The 27,307-nt window shown below is 46.6% G+C and overlaps 1 protein-coding gene across 4 annotated transcripts in view; it reads left to right on the plus strand.

Annotated features, from left to right (window-relative positions):
* Positions 1-27,307, plus strand: part of TENM4 (teneurin transmembrane protein 4) — a gene marked incomplete at both ends in the record, with an annotated part of 389,090 nt that overhangs the window by 826 nt on the left and 360,957 nt on the right. For all 4 annotated transcript variants that reach the window (XM_080708704.1, XM_080708705.1, XM_080708706.1 and 1 more), the window contains one exon: positions 4,001-4,270. In XM_080708704.1, the coding sequence (XP_080564830.1) occupies positions 4,001-4,270 (270 nt within the window). The remainder of the gene's footprint in view (positions 1-4,000; positions 4,271-27,307) is intronic.

Genomic DNA, 27,307 nt, shown 5'->3' on the forward strand with positions numbered 1-27,307 from the left:
ATCTCTGGAGGCTGAACCACAAGGACCCCTCTGTGCTCAGTGCTGCCCCCTCAGGCATGGATCTGAACTGCACCAAGTGAGGCTTAGGGTGACTCACTTGGTGCACCCCCTGCTAAGCTGTTCCCATGCCTTCAAGACCCATTGTTTACTATCTTTCTACCTTTGAAGCTCTCTGTGAGGCCCAGTTGGTGATGGCCAGCCCCTCACAGTGCATGCACCCCACCCTGATTCTGCCCTGCCCTTCTCCCCTCCACAGAGAAGGTCAGCCAACAGTGTTCTATGTCCTTGGTTAGCATTTTGAAAATACAGTTTACTCCTCACAAGCCCAGGCTGAATCATTTGCCCAAGACCACAGAAGGAAGAGAAGCAGAACACACACACACACACACACACACACACACACACACACACACACACACAATGATCTCATTTCTATTCCCTCCCACAGGCAAGCCTGGGTTCATCTGGAACCTTCCCTGTTAGCAAGGCTGCCTCTGGGGCCTGAAAACTAAGGGCTTGTCAGCCCCTCCCCAGCTGGTAGCCTCTCCTGGCAGCAGATAGATCTGGCTTTGAATTCTGACTCTGTGATTGCTATGGGGATCCTGGGCTTCTTCACCTGTGCAATGAAATAATAGCACCTAATAGTCGGGTAGTCATAAGGACTGCTAAGGACTGTGGATAATGCACTAGACGCCAGGGCCTGGCACACAGATGCTTCATAAGTGCTGGCTGCTATTAAGTGTCATCTCTGAGTCTCGGGGAGGGGAAGAGCTGTCCTCACACTCTGTTCTGCCTATGCTCCACAGGGCTCAGAGACCCTGGCTTAGGCAAAACTCTAGCAGGTGAGGCTCAGGAAAGGAACCCCTTCTTGTCTTCATAAATAACACACAGGAAGCAGTCTCATCTCCATCTCCTGTGCAGGCATGTGCAAAGCAGTTTACAAATTACTATCCTGGACCCCTGAAATTCCTCTGAAAGTACCCCACTGTAGCACCCCACTTTAAAGACAAGAAAACAGCAGCGCAGGTGACCACCATCCCAAGACGGCCCAGCTCAGTGGTGAGTGAGGTGAGATGTCAGCTGTGTCCTGCCCTCCTCCACAAAGAGGCTAAAAGGCTGTAAAGCAAATGGCCATGAGGACCTCTCATGTGTCATCAAAGGAATCTCACAAACCCTCACTAGAGGGGCTGGCTTGCTCAACAGGATGCTGAGCCCTTAGAGTCGGCCTTTATCGTGCTTTTTCTCCAGTCCCGAGATGTCTCAGCTCACTGGGATGGATACCTATTTTGACTGCTTAAAAGGTGTGCAGGGCCAGTCATGAGGAAGTCAGTGCAGCCCAGGCTGCATATGGCAAATAAATTTGATTTTTCACTTAATATAGCAATCACTCTGTGTAGCATGTGAGTGGTGTTTCTTAAGAGTGCTGGCCCAGCCAAGCAGGGATGTGGGCTGGGGTTGGGGGCAGGGCAGGAGTGAGGAATATAGATAAGAGAGAAGCCAGAGAGAATGGGAAGCCAACTGAGGGACCTCGGTTCCAATTTGGAGTTTTCGTTTTCTTAGAAGCAGAGGGAAACAGAAGGGTGGATTGCAGGATGGCACACAGGGTTGATGTTTAAAATGCGTAACATCTGGCCTGGCCTAGACTCTAGCCAATCAGAATGTCTGCCTGGCCACCGAGCAGAGCCCAGAGGCCTCTGCTACCCAGGCCCTGCTGACATCAACATTTGTTTAGTAACTGATCTGAGAGAGTGGAGGAAGAGGTTGTAGGGAAGGATCTGGAGCAGCCAGAGGAGAGGCTGGGAGGCCCTGGGTGTATAAGGAGGCACCGGGGGATTAAACACCAGTTACAGCATTTTCCTATCAGTACAGAATGATGGTTTCATGCCTTTAACCTCAAATTGAAGTTATCTCAGTTTAGCCCAACTAGGAAGCAGGCCCAGAGCACCCCTCCCACTGTCACAGCCACTGTTACAGCAGCTCTTGCTATGGCAGGGCCCCAGTTGGTCTCCTGCCAGGCTGCATTTGCTCATGAATTTGTTTATTTGTTTGTTTATTTATTTATTTATTTTGGTGGTACTGGGGTTTCTGGAAGCCCTTCTACCTCCAGGCTACACTCCCAGACCTATTTTTTATATTTTTATTTGGAAACAGGGTCTCTTAAGCAAGCAAGGCTGGTTTCAAACCTGCACGATCCTCTTGTCTCTGCCTCCCAAGCGCAGGGATTACAAGCATGCACCACCACGCCCAGTGCTATTTATTTATGTATTTATTTATTTTCAGGACTGGAATTGAAAAGAGAGGCATTCTACTTCTGAGCTACCCCCACCCCCAGCTCTATTTTGTATTCTTTATTTTGAAACACGGTCTCACTAAGTTGCAGAGGGCCTCACTAAATAGCTGAGGTTGGCCACGAACCCGCGATCCTCATATCTCAGCCTGCTCATGAGTTTATTGGGCTCATTTTTACTCGGCACCTCCTCTGCAGCAGGTGTGGTAGGGATTCTCTGTAGAGATGAGGAGCACATAGAGGATCATAAGGTCGTCTCTACTGGCTTCCCTCCTGCCTTTCTGACAGTTTCTTCTCATTAAAGTTTGGCCTATTCAGCCCTGGCTCTGGTTGCAGGATGCCTTGAAAGTTCGGGCATCCACCTCTGCCGCCTCCTGGCTGTGCTCTTTGCCCTAACTCTCAGCCCCAGCCCTCCCCTGAGAGCTCAGTCCCACCTCCTGCCTCTGTGCTCCCAGAATCCCCATCAGCTCCCCACGTTGGCCTCACCCTGGAATCATGTGCTTGCTTATGTCTCCCAAGTGGGAGCTCTGTGGAATCAAGCACCACCCCTTACCCATTGCTGAATTTGAGTGAAGACTCGAGGCAAGCTGGAGTTGGTGCCACCTGGTTATAAGTCTCTTTGCCCAGGTCTTTGCTTTCATTGCAATAAGGCCCTTCAAGCCTCTAAATACTCACTCTTCCTTATTCCCCCAAATGTTCCTGGGAATAACAGGAACATGAGAGGAACAGTAGATTGAATGAACATTCAAGAGTAATGAAGGAGCCGGATATGGTGGCACAGGCCTGTGATCCTATCCTTGAGAGGCTGAGATAAGAGGATCACAGGTTTGAGGCTAGCTTCAGCAACTTAGACCCTGCCTCAAAAATTTAAAAAAAAAAATAGGTCTTGGGGTGTAGCTCAAAGGTAGAATTACTGAAAGGTAGAGTTCAACCTCTAGTATGAAATTAATAATAATAATAATCATAATCATAATAATCATAATAAATGAGCCCATGAAGGTAGACTCAGACATTAACCCCTGGGTGAGCTCCCCTCACCAACAGCTTCCCCAGCCTCAGTCCTGGGCATTGCCAGGCCTTCTAGTGTGCTCAAGAGATCCATCTCTGCTGACTGCCCATCACACCCACCTGGCAGGAGGAGGCATCGGGACCCTATCTCCTATGCGAGGCCCACTTTTCTCTACCAGTTGGCGTCTTCTTCACTCTGGTGCTCTGGCCTCTCCCAAACTGCCCAGAAAAGAACTTCTGACTCCAGGGAAAGCATTGTAGATTTACTGTCAAGCCCTGCATGGTAGAGACCTGAGTCTTGCAATGTCACAGATATGCATTGAGCCCCTTCTAAATTCTGGATTTTGTCATAGGCTCAGGGACTTAGGGGTAAGCATGGTGCCTCTCTGGTTGAGGCCATCTCTAGCAGGAGTCACAGGCCACTTGACTGCCAAGGCTTTGCTCAGGGAATCACGGGGGACTGGGTGGCGGAGGCAGGAGATCTGCACGGGTGTGACATCAAGGGTCACTTCACAGGGGAGGTGCCTTTGAATTGGGCTTTAGGTGGAGAGGATTTGGCCTTGGTGGAGAAGGAGCCCTACAGGCAGAGGGACTCACTGGAGCCCAGGCCTGGACATGGAAGGCCACAGTGAGTTCAGAGAAGGGGCAGCAGGCAGCAGAACATATCTCAGCACACCAACCACGCTCATCTGTGTTTCCTCGCAGGTGCCAACTTTTCCTTGCGTGAGCTGGGGCTGGGAGAGGTGACACCTCCTCATGGGACCCTCTACCGAACCGACATCGGCCTCCCTCACTGCGGCTACTCCATGGGGGCCAGCTCTGATGCCGACATGGAGGCCGACACTGTGCTCTCCCCCGAGCACCCAGTGCGGCTGTGGGGCCGGAGCACACGGTCAGGGCGCAGCTCCTGCCTGTCCAGCCGGGCCAATTCCAACCTCACACTCACGGACACCGAGCACGAGAACACCGAGACCGGTGAGTGGCCGTCGCAGCCTGTGCCGGGTGCCTGGGTTGTGGGCTGAGGCTGTAATTATGATATTGATTTTCTGCCCCGTTGCTTGGGGCTCTGGTGAAGTTGGTAAAAGATTGTTTTGCTCTCGGAGGTCAAAAGTCAGAGCCTCTTGAGCAGTCACATAAAATACCCACCCATCAGAGACCTGCCAGAGATCCGGTCACTGCCCTTTCTCTTCAGACAAGGGAGAGGTCAGGCTACCGTTTACAAGGTGCCTACGTGTGAGGAAGCAGAGGGGCATGGATAGTGGTAACCCTTCCCCCCTAGCCTGCCTTCTATCCCAAATCCTGTTAGTACCATCTCGATTCTCCACGTACTCTGTAGTCCCTGGCAATCTCTGGTCCCTTATGTTGATTTACAAACAAAAAAATTGTCATATAGAGTAACTTGAATTAGAGAAGACGTTGGTCAAAGGCTACAAAATTTCAGTTAGGAGGAAAATGTCTTCAGGATCTCTTGCACATGGTAGTTACATTCAATACAGGCTGAACATCCCTTATCCCAAATGCTCAGGGCTAGATAATTGGAGGGTTTTTTTTTTTCAGATTTGGAAATATTTGCATAGATGTTATTGGTTAATTAAGTAGCCCCAATCCAAAAATCTGAAATCCAAAATGCTCCAAAATCTAACATGATGCTCAAAAGTTTGGGATTTCAAAGCATTTCAGATTTTTGGATCAGGTATGTTCGATCTGTAATAATGTATATCTCAAAATTGCTAAAAGAGTAAGTTTTAAACGTCTTCTCCGCAAAGAAATAAGCTTGTAAGGCAATGGACATGTTAATTAGCTTGATTTAAGTATTCTACAGTATATACATACATGTCAGGACATTATATTGTTTCCCATAAATATATACAAATATTATTTGTCATTTAAAGCTAAAAATGAATTTTGAGAAATAGAAACTTGAGTGTTCACCCCAACTTCCTCCAGCCAACTTCCGTGTTGGCTCCAGACTCTTTATTCCCTGCTCATCTCTGCAGCAATTTCTCCCAAAGCCCAGAGATATTGTGGGAGAAAAAGAAGACATCTAGTTCACATGCCCCCTCCCCATGGCAGAGGGAGGGAGCCCAGTTTAAGAAGCGTCATTCTTCCTCTCGGGACACTCTTGGCAGATCTCCTAGTGGCTGAGTCCACTGCAGTCCTGCACGAAGCCAAGTTGCTCAGGAAATCTTCCCGTCTAGCATATTTTATACCCCTCCAGCCCCTGGGCAGCTTTGCTGAGCCAGGCCACCACCGAGGAGGTCCTGCTGAGGCCTGGCCCTGGAGGTTTGGGGAGTGTGGCAGTCTGGGAACAGCCCTGCCCCTGAGGGGTGTCTGTTTCTGGAAAGCCCAACCAGGGGGTCTTCCACACCAGAGGTTCCAGGGCAGATGTGAGGAGGGCAGTTTGAACTAGAGCAAGAGCCAGGCAGGTGCCAGTGCCCCCTACTGGTTCCCAGCTCTAAATGCTGACACCTAGCCATTGAGCACTTAGACTGGTCTCTGAAAAGGGAGCTATGTGAGACCAAATCCCTGGTTAGGGATCAGGTGAGCAGGCACAGTCATGGTCAGTAGGGAATTTTATCCCCTTCTTTAAAGAGCCAGGTGGAGCAGAATTTCAAATGTCCATTCCCAGGGAACCTGTGTACTTCCTGGGGATGGGGAAGGACAGGTCTTGAGTATTGATTAGACAATATCACCCTCCCCTGATGCCCAACCAGCCCTGTGAGCTGTCAAGTGACCTGAGTCCCAGAGGAGCCTCCCTTTAGAGTGGGAGACTACCTGTACTCCCTCACCACCCTCCCACCTAGGCCCAGGCTGAGCCTGCAGCCCTGCCTCTCCCTAACCCATGTGCACTGGACCAGAGCACAGGACTGATGGGCAGTGTAAGGCCTGGCACTGAGAAAATGGGGTCTGGTTAGTAATCAGTAAACCTCAACTCCATCACAGGCCTGGGATGTGGCCCATGTGGGATGTGAGTTGCACCCTTTATTCTGACCTGATGTTCTGACCTGTGGAATTCTTTAAATGAAAATCAGCATCTCCTGTGTTCTGAGAAGGTTGATAGCCCTTAGATGGGGAAGAGGGAAAGCATTCAAGGAGTCCCTGGTCAAATAATGAGAAACCACAGGGTTAAACAAATTTAAGCCAGTTTATCTGCTACAAGACTTGTCAGAGCCTCTCAGGTGTCAGTGTGCAAGCTAATGGATAAATGACTGAAGAGAGATACATGCGGCCTTCCCCAAATTGTTTGACCACAGGACCCTTTATTCTCAGAGCATCAGTTTTCTTAAAGGCTCATTTTGGTAAGAGCAGAGTTGAATGACCTGCAGGCCCTTCTATGTCTAGGTTTCTAAGTACTGGAATGCTTACGATGAAGGTGCCCAGGATGAAAGTAATAATCACATTAATAGTTAAGAGCTGCTACTGATTAGCAGAGCCCAAGCACACAGTCCTAAGTACTTTAGCTAGATGATCTCATTTGCCACCACTTCGGTGCTTGGGAGTGAATCTTATTATCCCCATTGCACAGAAAAAGGAAATTGCCACCCAAAGAGGCTGAGAAATCTGCCTAGGTCACACAGCCTGCATGATGGCATTGGAACTCGGGCCCGTGTGGCTCTAAAACCTTTACTCTGTGAGCCCTAGTTATTCCAGTGAATTCTTTTGGTACCAAAATACTGGGGTTGTTTGTTCTTTTGAAGGCTTCTTGCCATGGTGACAAATGATCATTTTCCATAAAGTCATGACAGAGTGAGGCACACACCGCCCACATTATTGTATACTCCCTAAGAGCTGAATTACAGCAGAATTAAGCCTCTGTTGGGTGATAATGACATAGTCGATGAGCCTGACAAGTTCCAGCCTGTGAGAGTGGGGACAGGGAGAAGGCTGCCTGCTCCCCGGCCATGTCACCCTCTCTTTCTAATTGCCCATTTCCATCTGGCCACGGAACTCTAAGTCCAGCTGTACTCAGGGAAGACATGCATGCAGGCAAAGGAGGCAGGAGGTGACTCGAACAAAGACCTCCTGCCTCTGCTCCCCTCTCAGGTATGGGCGCCCAAAGCCAGACACCCCCGGGTGCCCACACACTTGCCTCAGTTGAGAAATGACATTAAGGGCTTTGTCATACTCTGGTCTCAGTAACAACAAGAGTCACCAGAATAGCATCAGGTTCACAACGCTCATGCACAGTTAAGGAAACCAAGGCACGAAGAGATGAAGGGTGTGTGTGGTGTGCATGTCTAGTTGAGATGGAGCCAGGTCCTGATCAGAAGAACGTGGTTTCTTTCTGGACACTCCCTCTCTTCCTATTGCCCTTCCCACCCTCTCCGCTTCTCCACTCCATCTCTCCTGCTCTCCCATTCATCCCCTTGCTCTCAGCTCTCCTCCCTCTTTGATGAGAACATGGCTGACAGCACCTGAGGAGGGTTCAGTTACATGGTACATGTCAGCAGATGTATACCTCACAACCAGGAATGTAGGGAAGCCAGCAGCCTCCACCGAGGGCCCACAGCTGCATGCATCCAGGGGTCTTCAGTCCTCCTAACACCAGTGTCGTCCCATCCGCCACAGGGGAAAACTGAGGTTCTAGAGAGGTCAATTGGCACAACAGTCAAAAAGTCAGCCCGTCCTTAGCAGAGCTTGGAGTTGAGCTCTGGTCTCTCTCACCCTGCAGCCCCAGTCCTTTGCTTGCCTCCATTAGAGGCAGTGAGTGTTTCAGACTCTCTTTGGAGGCCACCAAAGATGTGCAACTGAGTTCTCAGAGATCCTTAACCGATAAATGTGAAATGCAAAGCATACCCAGTGACCTCCAGCCACAGGAACATCGGCGGTGCATCCGCGCCTGGCCTTGCATTAGTCAATCGTAATTGTCAACAGTATTGACAGCGGTGGAGGCTTGTGCTGAGGTCACGGTGATGCTGCGTGCAGCTGCCATCAATAATAACTTTTATGGGGTCCATTAAAGCCAATTTCTACCCCTGAAGGTTAATGTCAGCAGCTTTTATGCCACTGCTTAATATCTAAAATAAATACAAAATTGACTGGGTAATGTAAACACAAATCCTCCTCCTCGGGGCTGTCAGGCAGGGCAGGGCCCGGGGCTGGCGGTGGGAGGAGGAGTGGGCATGCCAGGCGCACCGTCAGTGTTCAACAAATGTTTTTAGAAGGCGGAGGCCGCAGCTGGAGCTCCATTTCCAACCACAGGGTCAGGATGACACAGTGTCTCTTTTGCAGATTCATTCTGTAATTCACTCTATAACTCTACTGAGCTCCTCGGGCATGCCAGGCGTTAGTCTAGAATGTAGAAACGAGATGAATAGTGGCAGAGGTGGCAATATCACCACCACCTGTGGCTGCATACGATCATCGAGGTATTGCAGATTGGAAGGAACACGAGTTTTACAATCCAGGAAGGAGAGCAGGCCTCTAGCCCTGGTTGAGTCAGGTCCCAGCTGTGAGACTTAAAGCAAGTTTCTTAATCTCTCTAAGCAACGGTTTCCTCCTTTTTTATATTTATTTATTTATTTAGCGGCACGGGGGATTGAACCTAGGGGCATTGTACCTCTGTGCTGCACTCCCAGCCCTGTTTTTTTTTTGTTTTTTTTTTTTTATTCTTTATTTTGAAACAGGGTCTAAGTTGCAGAGGGCCTAACTGAAGCTGGCCATGAACCTGGGATCTTCCTGTCTCAACCTCCCAAGTACTGGGATTACAAGCATGTACCACCATGCCCAGCTAGTTCCTCCTTATAAAAACAACATTCCAGAGGTTACTAGGGGTGTTGGAGAGGGGGTATTGGGAAGTTATTGTTTAATGGGCACAGAGTTTCAGTTTGGGGATAGTGAGAAGGTTCTAGAGATAGCTTCTGGTGATGGTTGTACAGCAATGTATAATATATTAATGCCACTGAACTGTGTGCTTAAAAATGCTATCTATATTTTATCACAATAATTTAAAAGTTCAAAAACTATACACTGCCTGCTTTCCTTGAAGTGTTGCTGTGAGCCTCTAAGACGCAGGTAGAGTGTTTGCTCTGCGTTGGCCTTTAATTCATGTTCCCTGCTAATGCTAATTGTTAAAAGAGCTGTGGGACCACAGTAAAGGAGCCATTTGTTCTGCCCTGAGGGTGCAGAGACTCAGTCCTGCGCTCCACTCCCATTATGCACGCCAGCTTGAGGCCTAGTGGATCTCCCTGAGCATAAGGGGTCTGAGAAAGGCACTCCCAGGAGAGGCCATTGCCTGGGCCAAGCTTGGAGGCATGAAGAGCCATAGTGAGTCCAGGGGATACTGAAAATTTACTCTATGCTTTAATCCCAGAGGCAGATTGAGAAATTCACTTAGAAAAGAAACAGTGAGAGAGAACCATAGTTATCCCCCAAATTATCAAGCAGCCTAGTGTCAAAATAGAGGTTATTGACAAACCTAATTAGGCAGCAGAATTGCTCTTTCAGTATAGACCAGGCACATATCTCCAAAGCACAGGGAGAAAAGAGCTCATTACCAATTTCACTTCATTTATCCTCTACCCTCCCTGGCCCTAAACCCAAGAGACTCGGGTTTTAAAAAATCTGTAAGAAAATCTATCATGGAGATCTAAAGTGGCCAGTACTGCAGCAACCCAGTCCACTTCCAAGGGGACACCAGCTTTGAGAAGTTGAGCCCCATCAGCTGAGCTAGGGGCTGAACCCCCCACATTGACTAGTCTCCCGCTTTGGGAGCCAGCCCACACTCTCTCCCAGCAGTGCAAGGGGCTAATGGTTTCAGGGAATTAATGTCTCCTACTACTCACCCAATGCAAGCTGTGTGCCCCCCAAATTCTAAAGATCTGAGAATCTGTGTTAAAAGGGACCTTAAGACAATAAGCCATTGATTCTTAGCCTTTCCTTGTTTCTGAGCCAAGGAACAGATTTGAAGAAGTTGGGTGAGTTGTGGAGAGGAACAAGGATAGCAGTGGCAGAGCTGAGGCTGGAGCCCAGATCTGCCCTACTCCAGCACCCATTATCTTCCCTGACTATGGCACTCCAAATTTGTACCACTATGTAAAAATACACTTTTCTTTAGCTCAATGCATAAAATACACAAGTTGTAAGAAGTAATTCTGGCTCTATCTAGAACATAAACTTATTTGTCAATGTAAGGAACCTCCAGGAAAAGAACTGAACCCATAACCTTTCAGAGGACCTAGAGATCCTTACAAGCTACCCTCAAACTGCTACATGTTAGGGAAAAGACATTTGGAACAGGAAGAATAGAGGTTTAAAAGTCTAACCACGAAGTATCTAGAAGAATTAATGAAGGAAGTTCTGTCCCCCAGCACTTTGGGGGAATAGAAAGGACTTCAACAGGTGGAGAGAAGGGAAAAGGGCATTCTGTGTGGACAAACAGAAGAGTTGTTTCATGAGACTGAAACATAGGTGTGTACAATGGGGAATATGGGGCAGAAGGTACTAGGAGGTAAGCTTGGCCACTTAGGTGCTTTGCCTGTCATTTCAAGACTATTTCTTGAGTGCCTACTCTATGCTAGGTACTGTTTTAAGTGTTAAAGTTCCTGCAATAATCAAAACTGAGAAAAATGTCCACTTTCATGACAATTACATCTCAGTGGGAAGACTTATGATAAGTTAAAAAAAATAAATTCTATGGAATGTTTTACGGTGATAATGGTTATGGAAATGGGGAAAGCAAGTCCTAGGGTGAGGGAGAAGAATCACATAATTTAAATTTGGTGGCCAGGGAAGAGTTCATGGAGCAGGTGACATTTGAGCAAAGCCTCGCAGCAGGTGAGGGAGTGAGTTTGGAGGTGCTTGGAAAAAGGTGTGATCCCTGCTTTGGAAAGGGCAGGTATAGATAGGGTCCTTGAAGGGGAGTATGTGCGACTCACTTGAGTCACGTGGAGGCAGGTATGACTGGAGTAGTGCAGAAGACCAGAGAGGTGACATGCATGCGGGCCACCACAGGGCCCATGGAGGGCTCTTAGTTGAGGAGGGACACAGTCTGATGAACACTTGAACAGGATCATTCTTGACACCATGTCGAGAGCAGACTCTAACAGGAAGGTTGAAGTAGGAGGCAGTTGCAGTAATCTAGGAGAGAGGCCATGGGTCAGACCAGGTGAGCCACAGAGGCAGCAAAGGTGACATCTTTATTATCCCCAGTCGCTCCTCTTACTACTTGTCATCTTGGTATCTGACTTCGCAGCCTGACTCTCACCCCAGTCTTGCCTTCTCTTCCACATGAGAACTCTTGATGCCAGCTTATTTTGTTATCATCTCTCCTTCCCTTGAGCCATAATTGGAGCCCTTTCTTCTTCTGGGTCCTCTCCTCTACCTTGGCATAGTTTGACCTGGGGCCTCCTGGCCATAGTATCCCCTCTGCCAGACTCACCTATGAGGCAGGAACAGTACCTGACAGCTGCTGACATGGTCCATATTGGGAATCCCTTGTAAGAGGATTTTAAGAATTTCTGGCCCAGATCAAATGTCCCCACATCCACTCCCCGCTGGCAAGCTCTGTTAGTAATACCAGTCCAACCTCACCCTGCCTCTGAACTGGGAAAGGAGGAAAAGGAGACAGGGGGATTCAAAACCATGCTAAATTAAGATGGATTGCATTCTTAAGATTCAGTTAAGACCTGCTGGATGTGTGGAGAGGTGCAGCAAATAAGTATTATGCTTTTAATTTGAGCCAACATGGTTTGCAATTCCAGGAGAAGCCAGGATGTGCACCATGACAAAATTCCCACTAAAAGACATTTGAGAGGCATTTTTCCCCATCAGTGAGCTCAGCTCTGTCGAGAGTTTCTGAGGCTTGTTTGAACTTCAGCTCTCTCAGGATCACTTTGGGAAAGAAAGAGAATAACCAGTGGTAAAAGAAGAACTTCCTGCCTTATGGGGCACAGTTCCAATGCAGTGTGTGGGGCAGGGGGCACGGGGATGAATCTGATTGCATTTGGGGGCTGTTGCCTGTCCTACTGGGACCCTGGACCAGCCACTTCTCTTTAAGAATTAGTTTCCTCATCAGCCAAATAAGGTCATCAGAATCTCAGGAAACGAGTTAAGTCAGAGGCAGTGGGCTTTGGGGTTATACCTAGAATACTGGCTCCGCCACATAGGAACTGGGTGAATTTGCACAAATCCTGTCCCTACTAAAAATATTGGCATTTTAAGGGTCTTTTAGCAGGTGTCCCCCAATAATCACTGAGCCTCAGTTTCTCCATGGAATAAATGTCTCTGCTTAAGGTCACGATGAGAGTAAAAGAACAAGGACAGTGTTTTCTGTACTGTAGGTCAGAACCAGTCATGAGATAAACTCTGTGACTCAGCACTGTGGCTTAAAATAACTTTGAATATAACACAGGAGGCACAGGATAGAGGACACACCATATAGCAAGGTATGAATTCTTTTCAGCTATACTTGGGCGTAACATATGTACCAGATTATCATGTAAAATGTATTTGTTCTGACAGGTTTCATTTTTTAAAATATTAAAACATGGTACCTAGCATATAGCTAGACCTTGTAAATGTTCATTCCCTTCCTCCAAAGGAACCCTCAGCTCAAAAATTCCATGATTCATGCTGTGATAGTTTTGACCAAAAACTGTCAGTTTGCTGTTTCTAGGGCTCCTTATGGAGAATTAGTGTATATCTGGGCAGAGGCTATGGTTTCACTGAAAGAAGAAAGGCTCTGGGATTGCAGGGACTGGCCCAAGGCCCCAGCAATTATGTAATGACAAGGCTGGGATGCCTGGTTGTAGAAGCTGGCCAATTTTTCTGGCTTCTCCCAGCTCCCTCCTATATAGATGGCCATTATGTTACTAATAATCCCCAGGGTAGCTACATGAGCACCACATGGTACTAGCATGCCAAGGGAAAGGCTTCTCCAAGCCCCTGGATGGATCCTTACCACAAATTTAATTTTACACTAATTGACCCAGGCAGATGGACCACCGCCTAGGAACAGATTTCTTCTCTTTGACTTATGGCTGGAAGGGAACATGTGGGACAGAGGGTAATGATGAGCCTGGACTTCATATGGGTTTCATACACAGGCATGGCTTAGGGAGAGTGGCAGTGATTACCCATGGGATCCCTAGGACCAGGCTCAGTGAAAACCCACAAAATACCTCTGTAAGGAAGGGCTCTCAGAGAGGATCAGACCCTCCCCAAACTTCCCAAGCAGACATGGGAGAAGCAGCCATGGCAAAGAAGAATGTTAGGTTAGCACTCAGAGGGCTGAGATCTGACTCCTGGCTGGTGACCACTTAGGAAACAGCAAAGGTTTACAATGGCTAAAGCCTGGGGGGGGCTGGGGGTGGGGGGCTGAGAAGACCCGGGGCCCTAGAGGAAGCTGGGTTCTGTCAGGGAGCAGAGGATGATTGTGAATTACTAGCTGAAATTCAGCCTTCCTTCTAAAGGTGATGGGGAGCCACAGAAACGTTGCTGTTGTTTTGTTTTAATATACTTCTATGGGTGCCCTATAACCAGACATCTTACTGAGGCTTAGTGTGATAGAAACATACACGCATGTAAGGGTGCATTTCCCTCCAGCTCCCACCCTGCTCTCTCCTCGTTCACATATTGAAATTGGTATTGACAGCTTTACAATGTACATAGGATTTTTCTAACTGTTTTCTTCATCAAGTCTCCCTTTTACCCTCCCCACCTCCCTCTTCAAATCCCCTTTCACTACTCTACTGGCTTCTCTCCTCATTTTTTTAAAGTCTCTTTTGTTTCCCAAAACAAATCCTCACATTATAGCCAGTTGATTTTTGACAAAGGTACCAAAAACATAGACTGGAGAAAATACAGCTTTTCAATAAATGATGCCGGAAAAACTGGCTGTGTATAGAATGGAATTAAACTTTGCACAAGAGTCAACTCAAGATGGATAAAAGACCCAGAAATCAGACAAGAGACCTTACAATTACTAAAAGAGGGCATAGGACCAACTTTCTAACATACAGAGACTTCTTTAATAAGACCCCAAAGCTCAGAAAATTAAAACAAGAATCAATAAAAGGAATGGCATAAAATTAAAAGGCTTCTGCACAGCAAAGGAAACAAGAGTCTAAAGAAAGAGACTACAGGATGAGAAAAATATCTTTGCTAGTTATTCCTAAAGAGAACTAATATTCAGAATATATATAAAGAACTTAAAAAAACAGAAACATTTTAAGGAGGAAGATGGTAAAGAAAGCTAATAATACCTTCCCTGCTTCAGGGGAGGAAGACATCTAGAAGGATCTTACTCTTGAGAAGAGTGAAATTGCCTTGAGCTTTGAACTGCAGGCCATTCAACAGAGGAAGGCTGCTGGTTGGTCTGGAGCCTGCATTCAGAATGCATTTGCCCTGGGCCATTAGCCATGAATGTGACTCATCAGCCACCTCAGGTCTGCCTCTGCTAAGGATCCTCAGCACTGTAAGGATCCTTCAGAGGGTGCCCCACTAATTATCAGAGTTTGTTTACAGAGAGTTTGCTTATGTATATAATTCCTATCATCCCATCTTGATAAACTTGACTTAGTCTAGGTTTCCTAGAAAACAGAGCTTGAGGCAGGTGTAAGTGCCTATGCCCTTTTTGGAGGTAGAGGTGTCATCCCAGAGCTCTGAGGGAAGGGAAGATGAGAGGCACAGAAAGATGACATGTTCTCATGCTGGCCTATAACAAGCTGCCAAGAGGCTCCCAGGCAGGCTGTCTCCAGAACAGTCTAAGGGAGGGAGGGAGCCAAGAGGAGCAGTCAAGCCGAGTGTGGTGGTGCTCATGCTTGTACTCCCAGTACTTGGGAGGCTGAGACTGGCGGATCTGGGTTCATGGCCAGCCTCAGCTACTTAGTGAGGCCCTCCACAACCTAGTGAGAACCCTATTTCAAAATAAGAAATAAAAAAATAGGTCTGTAACTCAGAGATAAAATGCCCTGGGTTCAATTCTTAGGACTGGGGAGGCGGGAGGGGGAGCAGTCAATGGGCCCTAAGCAGCAGAACTCAATGGGCCTGAGGAGGATGGAGGATTGACTGACCCCAGTGGCAGGTGCATCCGTTGGCTGAGGATCCAGCGAATGGCCCAAGAGCAAGGTAGATAATCTGTGATTAATGTTCTGCTAATGGCTTTTCCCCCTCCTTCCTTTGGCAATCCTTCTGTCCCCCCTTTTTATGTCTTTTTTCTCATGAAGTCCACCCTTTCAACAAATACAAAAATAGTGCTTACTATTTATTATGCAGTTACCATGAGCCAAACAGTGAGCATGCATTTTTACATCTAATTACCGTGAACAGCCTGTAAGACAGGGTTTGTTATTCCCATTTTATAGATGATGAAATTGAGATCTCAAAAGATTAAGCATCTTGCCGTCCAGAAAATCACAGAGCTAATTGCCCTCAGGACTGTCCAAATCCAAAGCTCTTACCTCTGGCCACATTGCCGAGAATACAAAACCATTTTAGTGAATGACTGCCAATACTTTTACAAGTTAAAGAGGTGCTGATATATGAGACTAGATCTTTCCACAAAAAGCCAGTGACCCACACATAGGCCCAGGTCTTGGAGCCAAGATGTGGCTGGGTACCAGCCCAGCCCTTCTGCTTGTGTGACCAGGTATCACCAAGGCTTGTCTCCTCATCTCTTCATGCTCCCCTTTCCATATCTGTAAAAACAGGACATTTATGGATAGTTGTAAGGATTAGATGAGTAGAAAGAGTTAAATCACAGTAATGTCTGACACACAACAAGTGCCATATAACTGTACATTGTTGTTATTAATAATTGCACAGTGCTTTGGGATTCACAAAGTGTATCCATGTTTTGTTTAACATTTGCACCAACGTTTGAGGAAGCTCTCAGTCTCCTCATTGTTTAGAAGTGCTCCTGGATGCTGGATGTGGTGATGGGTGCCTGAAATCCCAGGACTTCGGAAGCTAAAATAGGAGGATGACACATTTGAAGCCATCCTCAGCAAGTTGATGAGACTCTGCTTTTATTTTTATTTTTTTTAAAGGATGGGGGTTTAGTTCAGGGATAGAGTGCCCCTGGGTTCAAGCCCCAGCACCACAATTAAAAAAAAAAAAAAAGTGCTCTGCGATCACACAGCTGGAGCGTGGCAGCGATGGGATTCCACCCCAGTTCTATCTGACTCCACGCCCACACACGGCTGCTCATCACTCCATCTGGCAGCCCATCAGCTTGGCTCTTACCACCAGAGATGATTCCCAGTACCAGGGCCAAGTGGGAAAAGGCTCCAGCAAGCATGATTTTCCCTAGGCCAGTTTCTCCCTGCCTGCTCTGTGAGAAAGAGCCTTCTGGAAGACATACTTCCCTTCAAATAGCCAAACTCTTTATGTTCCAAACACCAAGGAGGGATTTTCTTCCCACCCCTACTCCCCAGCCTGGCTCCGAAATGAGTTTGCCGCACTTAGTTTTGTAGTACCTTAACTACAAAAGAAATTGCTTTCCCAAGTGCGCCTCCAAGAAGGAAATAAGTGTGTGGAACGAACCAGGTTCAAAGCGTGGTATAAACAAGGGGAAATTGTTTGCAATTCCAGCTGCTTGTAAAAATGGAAGAGGAGGAGTGAAGAGCCATCTTGGGTGTGAAGTGGGCTGTGAAAACCCCGAAGTCGGCTCCTCAGGCAGAAACCAAATGGGCTAAGGCAGAAGTTAGACAGCAATTAGAAGCGAGGCCCCTCCACGCATCTCTCACTGGGCAGCAAAAAGAGAGAAGCTGCTTATTTCCAAAGGCCTCAACTTTCTAGCTATATCGACCACCTTCCACCATTGACTACCTCAGCACCAGAGTTAGGAGTCCTGAAGGATAGGTTGAATTTGGAGAAATAGGATGTTACTTTTTCCCCAGGTATGTTTAAACAGGTCTTCAAGAGGCAGCTTGACCATTATAATTCTCATTTAGGGAGAGAGAAATAGCTCACAACACCCTCAAATGCCTGATATTTCACAACTTACTGCATAACCTCCTCTGTTCAGGGCACCTGGGTCCACACCTTGATTCCGCATCTTGATGACAGAGCCAGGCATAGTGACACATGCCTATATTCCAGTATGTGAGAGGTTGAGACAGGAGAGTCGCAGGTTCAAATACAACCTCAGCAACTTAGTGAGACTCTCAGTAACATACTCAACCTAGCAAGACCTTGTTTCAAAAAAAAAATAAAAATGCCTGGAGGAGGTGTAGCTCAGAGGTAAAGTGCCCCTGGATTCAATCCTCAATACTACAAAGAGAGAGAGAGAGAGAGAGAGAGAGAGAGAGAGAGAGAGAGAGAGGAAGAGGACACTTAAAGCCTGCATCTGAGCATGCTTGAGGCTAAGTGGGTTCCTAGCAGGACTCAGGGGCCCAGCAGACAGTGGGACCCAGCAAAGATTTATACAAAGCAAATAGGCAAAGATAAAATGTACATGGGGCAAAATTTGGAGAGATGCAGGCACAGGCTTCCCAGAGTCCCCTCTTGACAGAGTCATGTAGAATTGACATGATCCCCAGTGGTGAGTGTGGCTACTCCTACACAGAGCTCAATGCCAGGGGAGCTCAAGGGAGACACGGGACCCAAGGTTTGGATTGGCGAAGCTCGCATACTGTTTTCCAGTTCTTGACTCTCAGAGGGAAAGCTGATGCTTGACATAAACTTGTTATTTGCACAGCCTGGGCACAGTGAGCCATTCTGATCATGCAGGGAGGAGGGAACTGTTTGACAGCCAAGTTCCCAGACACTAGCCCACAGCCAGCTTTTAAACTAGAAAGCCTGCCTTTCTAAGGACGCAGTCGCAAGCCCACGACGTGAGCTCTTTTCTGTGTGCTGCCCCTGGACTTGCCTCCTATTTGACTAGAGAGAATCAAGCAGGCCCCTCAGCACATCTCAAACAGCTCTGTATTTCTTTCTCTATTCACTGTCCTTCAAGCAGTTACTCTTAGAAAGTGTTTAGAAACATCTTCTAGGAGAAATTGCCTGATAAAGAAAGCTCACTAGCCAGTCACAGTGGTACAGACTTGTTATCTCAGTACTTCAGAACCCTAAATAGAAGGATCACAGGTTCAAGTCCTGTCTCAAAAACCTTGTTTCAAAATACAAAACAAAATAGGGCTGGGGCGTAGCTCAGAGGTAGAACACCCAGGTCCAAGAAAAAAATAAAGATGAATCTTACTCAGGGGAAAAGCAGACCACATTCAATGACTCTCACATAGGACAATGCTCCGATTTATAGTAGATTGTAGTGAGGAGACCGTGAGGCCCAGTGACTACACCGGCTATCACATCCAGCGGCACAATGGTACAGCCAGCAATATGTTGAGGAAGCAGAAGCCTGAAGATTAGGTGTGGTCTTGGGCTCACAGTATAAAACAGACAGCAGGTGCCTCACTAGGCAGCTACCCTGCAGGGTGAGGTATTGGTGCTGGCAGCTACCCTGAGTGCCCCGCAGTCGGAGAATCAAAGAAGATCTGGAACAGGACCACAGGAAAAAGTGCACCAGAATGGGCTCTTGCCTACCAGTCCCAGAACATGGTTGTCAGTAGGGTCATGGAAAAAAGAGTTGGGTTGGAGGTTGTGGAGTAGGATAGCTGTTTTAGACAAAGAAGGCTAAAGACAAAGCTTTGTCTAGTGGTCAGATGCAAGAAAACTCTCAGATAACTTGCTACCCTAAATCAGTCTCTCTGCAAGGCCAAGCTAACACCCAAGTGCCTGCTAATCCCATATAGCCACAGACCACCAGAAACCTACCCGTAGGTGGTCAAACAATGATGGGTTTACTGACTCTTTGCCACAAGAAGAATGACCACCACAGAGAGCCACTGAGTGTCTCAGCTGAGGACATTAGAAAAGACAGACAGGATTTTTTTTTAATTTTTTTTTATTTTGGTGGTACTGGGTTCCTGAAAATCCTTCTACCCCCGGACTACACTCCCAGACTATTTTATATTTTTATTTGGAAACAGGGTTTCTTAAGCCAGCGCAACTGGCTTCGAACCAGGGCAATCCTCCTGTCTCTGCTCCCAAGCACAAGGATTACAATCATGCACCACCACGCTCAGCTAAAACAGACAGGATTTGACCTTGTGTTAGGTAATTTGGGATTGGTTCAAGGACAAGAGCTCTGTTCTGGATTGGATACTACCAGGAAACAGGGACCATTTCAGGCCTGGGTATCATAGTGACTCTTATGCAAGAAGCAGGAAGAAAGATGTGAGGTGACACTTGTGATTAGAAAAGAGGTGACTGAGCTGGGTGGTGACTCACGCGTGTAATCCCAGCATGCGGGAGGCTGAGACAGGAGGATCGCGATTCATGGACAGCCTCAGCTACTTAGTGAGGCCCTTTGCAACTCAGTGAGACCCTGTTTCAAAATAAAGAATAAAAATATAGGGCTGGAGGTATAGCTCGGAGGTAGAATGTCCCTGGGTTCCATCCCCAGTGCCACAAAAAAAAAAGAAAGAAAGAGAAAGCGAAAGGAAGAAAGGAAGATAGAAAGGAAGAAAAAAAGAAAGAAGGAAGGAAGGAAGGAAGGAAAGAAAGGAAGGAAGGAAGGAAGGAAGGAAGAAAGAAAGAAAGAAAGAAAGAAAGAAAGAAAGAAAGAAAGAAAGAAAAGAAAGAAAGAAAGAAAACAGGTGACTGTTACTCATTTTCGGCAGGACAGGGTGATGGTCATTTCATGGTGTGGACAGTATCCTTAGTTCTAGCTTTAGACATGATTCTAGAGTGGTCTAGTCTTTGTCTTGACCCATTATGGCTATAGAGTTGTCTGAAGTTGATGTGAAATTGCTCAAGTTCAATAGGAGAATGCCACGGCCTGAGGGTGCCAGGTAGCTTCTGGCTATCACAGATTGCTCTTCCTTCTCATACTGCAAACCAAAACACAAAAGAACAACAGTACCAGGAAGGACAGCTTGCTTCCAGTGTCCCAAGAACAATAATTAAACTTACTTATTTAATAATATGTATATTAATATGTTTAATAATAGGTTTATTAACAAATTAAGTACTATTAAATAATTACTTATTTAGTAACATGTACTCAATAAATAATTATTAAAGGTCAAGTATATAATATGCCCTTTAAATATATAATCTCATTTTATCTTCTTAATAACTCTGAAAGATTGGTATTTCTTTTTTGACATATAAGGAAATAGGGTCTCAGACAAATTAAGTGCCATTCCTAAGGCCATATGTATCTAATAAGTAAAAACAGAATGCAAACCTAAATAGCTGCCTGACTCCAACACCTACTCTCTTCTTACTAGCCTGAGCCTTCTTGACACATAGGTGCTTGTGCATACTGAAGGAGAAAGCTTGCCAAGCAGGTCACTGAGACTAGTTCGAGGAGCATGACAGCTCTAGGGACAGCTCTGAAGGATGTGTATAGACAGGGAGTTTTCAGGACCACAGAATGTCATGGCCCACAGATGCCCAGGCCCGGGCAGAGTGAGGCGGTACCTGGAAGCTGCTGTCATACATAGCTCCAGCCAAGTGAGCTGTTCCTGGCATCCCCAGAGAATGAGGGCAGGCTCCATCTAGTTTCTATTCCTGCACAGCTGGCCAATTAATACGAAGAAGAGCTGCCCATTATTGATTAGTTTTGTATTCCACCACAACGATGTCTTAATGAGACTCGCTATCTAGAGCTCAAAAGCCAGGGAAAAGCCTTTTAAATAGGAGTGATGGTTCACCTCGCCATCTCCTTCAGAGCCTCAGCATCACTTCATGGGAAGGGAGATCCCAAGAGCTTTTTTAAGTTTTTGAGACCTTGATCAGAGGCGTTATTTTTCTTTCAGTGGTCCTCTTTGTATTTAACTTGAATATTTTTTTTCCACAGGTCTTTGTTGCTCTGAGCAAGACCATGGTTAATTTACCTAGTTCAGTGTTAGTCAGGGCCTGGCACACCAGACTTGATAAACATGCACAGATTCGAATAGGTTCTCAGTGAGTCCCAGTGAATGATCAAGCCCATGTTTCAGAATACTAGACCAAGGTCCAGAAAGTGGAGGCAAGAGAGAGAATAAATATTTACTGGGTGCCGTATTACTTTCCTGGGGCTGCTGTAACAAAGTGCCACAAACTGGGTTCCCTCAAACAGTAGAAATCCATCATTGTCATTCTGGACGGGAGGCATCTGAATCAGGACGTGCTCCTCTGCCAAGTGTGGAGGGAGCTTTCTTTGCCTCTTCGTGGCTCCTGGGGGGGGGGGGGTCTGGAAATCCCTGGTATTCCTTGGCTTGCAGCTGCAAATCTGCCATCTCTACTTTCTTTGTCACATGGCACTCTCCCTGTGTGTTACCCTGTTTCCTTGTCTTCAAATAAAGGACATTTGACAAACTGGGTTAGGAGCCCCCCCACTCGAGTATGACCTCATCTTATTACAGCTTCAACAAGCCTGGGTCCAAATAAGATCACATGCTGAGGCCCTGGGCATTAGGTCTTTAGCCTGTCAGCCTTCCTTCCTTCCTTCCTTCCTTCCTTTATTTCTTTATTTTTGTGGTGATGGAGATTGAACCCAGGGGCATTCTACTCCAAACTACACCCCCAGCCCAATATGTTATTTTTTATTTTTAAACAGGATCTCACTAAGTTTCAGAGGGCCTCACTAAATAGCTAAGGCTATCCAAGAACCCTGATCCTCCTGTCTCAGCCTCCCAAGTACTGGAATTACAAACTGTGCCACCACGCCCAGCTTAGCATATCTTTCTTGAGAGGAAAACTCATCCTAAGACAGATATCTGCTAGATGCCAGGCACTGTGAGCCCCACCACTTAGAAGCCAGACTTTCAAGAGACTTTGCAGGGTTTTGGTGCTGTATGAACTGTAACAGGAGAGACCCTTTGAATTTAAATGATGTATCAGTTGCCACTTTCTGTGTTGGTTCACAGGACCTCTGAGGCCCTAGCTCCTTCCCCACTCACAATTCCATTTTTCTACCCCCTCTGTGACTTACACCACCTGATACCTGAGCAAGCTAATCCTAGGCCCTTTCTGTGCGAGGGCAAGTCAGCTCTTCACTGGAGACTTGGTTCACAGAGAAGATTTCTACATAGACAATGAAAGAGACCCTGTGGCCTGGCCTCCAACAGCAGTGTTGTGAATGGATGAGTGTGTGTGTGTGTGTGTGTGTGTGTGTGTGTGTGTGTGTGTCTGAACACTGACCTGAGAGTGTGTTGGTGTGGGAATGCACGAGTGTGTGATTGTAGGTGTAAAGTATGGGTGCACCCCCACAGCGTGTGAGTGCGTGACAACCTCAGTGTACTTGTGTTGGCATGGGAACAAATGTGTGACAGTGTATGAGGAACACGGGAACAAGCATGTATGGGGTTGGATGTACATGAGGGTGTGTCTGTGTGTGCCTGCACCTGAGTGAGGGAGTGGGTGGGACTTCTGTGCAATACCTGTTGTATTTTAGAATCAGCCAGCAAGCGAAGGTGAAGTCTTTCCTCCTGTTAAGATGGGGAAGGACTTTGGGGGCTCCTTTTCTTAACCTTAAAAAACAAATAAGAGGCATCATTGAGTTAGCGATTGTTAATTAGGAACGGGTGCCAGGGAAGCTGCTGCAGCAGCAGAACCAATAAATCACTCATTAACTGTCCATGGCTGCCTGCCTCCGACTTGGCTTCCCTGCTGCTTGAGCTGGTGTGACAGCCAGGCCAGGGCTCTCCACGGCAGGACTGCCCCAGATACGTCAGGCTGGGCGAGAAAGGGCTGAGCCTCCCTTCCCAGATTCATGGACTGGAGTCCAGGTTTCTCTGCATCAAACCCTCCCTCACCTGGGCCTTCTGACTTCACTCCCTCATCTCTCTCCATTTGGCCTCGATGCTGCCTGTGCCTCTCACACCAATAAGCAGTCTGGGTACTTGAGAAATAAGCTCTTGGTTGACCAGCCCCAGCCAACTTTTTTTTTTTTTTTTTTTTGGTGGTACTGGGGATGGAACCCAGGGGCAGTCTACCTCTGAGAAACACCCCCAGCCCTCTTTTTTATTCTTTATTTTGAAACAGGGTCTCACTGGGTTGCAAAGGGTCTCACTAAGTAGCTGAGGCTGTCTGTGAACCATGATCCTATCTCAGCCTCCCAAATGCTGGAATTACAAGCGTGCGCCACCATGCCCAGCTCCCAGGCAACTTTGCAGCAAAGTGATAGCCACCAGTAGTGTTTTCAGCTATTCATATAGACCAAAACCACCATTGACTTGGGGAAGAGAGAAGAGGGGTAACTGCTCAATGAGGACAGTATTTGCCTTTGGGGTGAGGAAAATATTCTAGAACTAGGCAGTGGCAAAAGTTGCCCGACAATGGAAATGTCCTGAATGCCACTAAGTTTTATACTCTTTCTTTTCTTTCTTTTTCTTTTCTTCCTTTCTTCCTTCCTTCCTTTGTCCTTCTTTCCTTCATTTATTTATTTTTCTTTGTACTGAGGATTAAACACAGGGGCATTCTACCTCTAAGTTACATCCCCAGCCCTATTTTTTTTTTTTTATTTTGAAACAGGGTCTTGCTAGGCTGATGAGAGTCTCACTACTGTCTCAGCCTGTCCCCGAACCCTCAATCTTCCTGTCTCAGCCTCCCTAGTACTGGGATTACAGATATGCACCACTATGCCTGGCGAGTTGTATACTTTTAAGTTGATAAAATGGTATAAGATGGTTGAGATGGAAAAGGATAGGAGCCCAAGTCCGTCTGCTGCAAGCCTGTCCTGTTTTAGCACCGTGGGCTGCCTTCTGGACTCAGGCCCAGCCTGACAAGCTAACAGAAACACAGCCCAGAGAGAGACTGGAGAAACTGTGCAGATGACAAAACAGATGCGACCAAGGACAGGTCCTCTGCTTCTTTTGGTTGAGGGCCTTACTGTCCCTCCCACACAGTCTCGCTGCCTCCTGGGTGCTGCCTCCAGGGCACACCTCGCTGTGCTCCTGCCTGCACAGGAGCCTTCCAGCCCTAGTACCTAGATGCCGCCTACTCAATGTTTTTATTATTGGCCTGGCTTTCTTGCTAAGCAGTACCTTTAGGAACCTGAGACCTGGGAATGGCATTCTTTATGTTTGTGTTTTGTATTTTTCCTTTAAAATATATAGAATCGATTCCTAACTCACAGAGTCTTGGGGCTTAACTGAAATGTATTGAAAAATTTCAGGATAGTGACTGAGTGTTTTCCCTACATGCATAAAGATATGTGGTCTCATGAGGGCATTCTTTAAGCTGGTAGCAGGGGGAGCTGTTAGAATCAGATGCCTTTGCTTCAGGAGTTCAGTGCGCCCCATCACTGGGACCAGGTCCAGATGTAACCCAGAAAGCATGAAGTTCAAAGTCAGTATGATTATGATTTGATGGAAAACTGACAAAAATATGTCACCAGTGCCCTTCCTCCAGACACTGAGGCATACCAGGGTCCAAGTTCAGTCTGAGTTGGCATCAGTACAGAGATACCCCAGAGGGAGAATCCAAAGTTTCATGCCTGTCTCTGTGTCCAAACAGAGATAATAATAGCTCCGTAGGGGAAAGAAAGGGATCAGGGTGGTTCTTGTATGCTATTTTCTCTTGACTTTTAACTCAAGATATCATGTTTTATTTTCTAAGCTAATTTGTGTATTCGCCCATTTCTACATTTATTCATCCATCAATGTTTATGTTTTAGTGATTATATATAGAAATCAGATTCCTATATTATGCAGTATATGTAATTGGCTACACTAACAATAAATGATTATGTTGCAGCTACAAACAGCCCTAATCTCTTAAAGGCTTAACAAAGTTTATTGTGGTATTTGTGCAATGCACTTTGCTCCACATGGCCTCTCTCAAGGTTCCAGGGCAATACAGGCTTCATCCTCTTGGAGCTATACTACCTGGAGCGAATGAACTATTTAGCTTGTTCTCACAGTCTAGGGGATTTGCGTCCCTCCCATGTGCCCAGACACAGCAAAGGACCACTATGGTGATCAGTGAAGTATCTAAGCAACCTAGGATGAAAAGGGCTGGGGCTGCTGCACCACTGATCACCTCCAGGGAGGTGTTTCCTGTTAGTAGAAGAGACAAGTAGAAGAGGCCTCACAGCTGAGGGAGTTTCGAAATGTGTTGGAGAGAAGGCATAGGAGTTGTGCTGTGAGATCCTAGAGCACGGGGGTGCTCACTGAAATTTTCCAGGGTGTGCTGGCTGACTAGTCAGGAACTGCCCTGCCACACGCCCATGCACATGTGCTGTGTGATGCTAGAACCCAGTGGGCTGTGTGGCAAGAGACAAGTATACATGAGCAGGGCCTTGGGCATTGTGTGTAGGGATCTGAACCTTATTCTGCAGGGCAGGGAAAGCCGTTGAAAAGCTTTCTAGGTAGGAACATGATCCACGTGTATATTTTGAGAAGATCACTGTGGATTCCACTTGAAGGAAGCCAGTGAGAGACAAATAATAGTCCCTAGAATCAGAGTAGTAATGATGCAGACAGGTGTGAGAGGTACATAGAGGAACCAATGATATTGGTAACTGAATAGATGTGGGCAGTGGAGAGAAAACAGACACAGGTTCATGACCCAGTTTTTGATTGGGAGTATGTCTTAGTCCATTCAGGCTGACTGTAACAAAATACCTTAGACTGACTAAGTTAAAAAACAAGAGAAATTTATCGCTCACAGTTCTGCAGGCTAGGAAGGCTAAGACCAGGGTGCCATTAGGTTCATTGTCCGGGGAGGGCCTACTTTTTGGGTTACAGATGGGGCTTTCTCTGTGTGTCTTCATGTGAGGAAAGAGCAAACAAACTTCTTGGAGCCTCTTTTACAATGGTTCTGATCCCATTCATGGAGAAGAGTCCTTGTCAACTAATCATCTCCTGAAGGCTTCATACCACCACGTTGGAGATTAGGCTTCAACAGTATGACTTTTGAAGAGACACAAATAGTCCAGACCAGTTGACCAGGCAACTGTGCGGATGCAGCCAGGCAAGACTGGGATGTGGTCGTCAAGGAAGATGATAAGCTGGGTGTGTGGTGCTGTTGAGTCTGAAGTACCTGTGGAATCACTGAGTCAAAGTGTCCATGGAGCACTTGGCTATTAGGGCCTGTAGCAGAGGATCTGCCCCCCCCCCTCTTCTGAGTGTTGAAGAAATTGAAGGTGTGGGGGATTACCTCTGGGGAAATGATGCTTTCCCCAGGCAGTTCAAAATTACACATCTATTGCTATCAGAATTGCTTTTTAAATTGCATAGCAATCTAGCTCCTTCCAAAATGGAGTCATTTCCTGTTTCTTCCCTTCCTAAGACCTAGTCCTTTAAGCTGAGGAAGCCAAAGCTCTCCACGTTCCTGCATCCCTGTGACAGTAGAACCAAGCAACTATCCTTGTTGGGACCCTGAGTTCCAGAGGGCTGGCACTTGTCCATCTGGCCTGGCACCCAGGTACTCAGTAAATGGTTCTTGAACAGGTGAATGAATTTAACCTCAAACTCTTCAAAACTGTTGGGTCCCTTGTGAGGGCCTAAGTAGCACTTGCATTTTCTAGAAGCTTGTAATAAATTAAAACTCAGCAAATTAAAATAAACATTTGTTTTAACTTCCTACCAATCAAATCTCTAGAGAATTGGACACCTTTTCATCTTCAAAGTGCTTTCAAAACAAGAACTGGCTTCCCCCAAAGGCTCCTCTGTGGATGTTACAGACTGTAAACAAGATACAGAAATGTATTTGCATCCAGTAGAAAAGATGCCTCAGGCCTAGTTGAAAGAGTACCTTCTCCGGGAAAGAAAGTAAAATGTTTCTTTGATTTTTTGAGTGCCCTCCCTCAGTGTGCCTAGAGTAGAGTCATGGACTTGCAGAATCTGTTATCCTCCTAATGGTCCTGTGTGGTAGATATTGTCTTTTCTGCTTTAGAGATAAAGATAAAAAGGGAGGGAAGAAGGGAGGGAGGGAGGGACTGACTTATCTAAAGGCACACAGCAAGTGAGAAGGAGAGCCAGAAACCTCTCAAGTCCTTCTAATGTCTGGATCACTAACCTTCACTTTGCATCCACATTTCTTAACATTTGGTCTGTAGATGATCTGCATTAGGAA

The sequence above is a fragment of the Muscardinus avellanarius genome (genome assembly GCF_963383645.1).
Source record: "Muscardinus avellanarius genome assembly, chromosome: 1".
NCBI lineage: Eukaryota > Metazoa > Chordata > Mammalia > Rodentia > Gliridae > Muscardinus > Muscardinus avellanarius.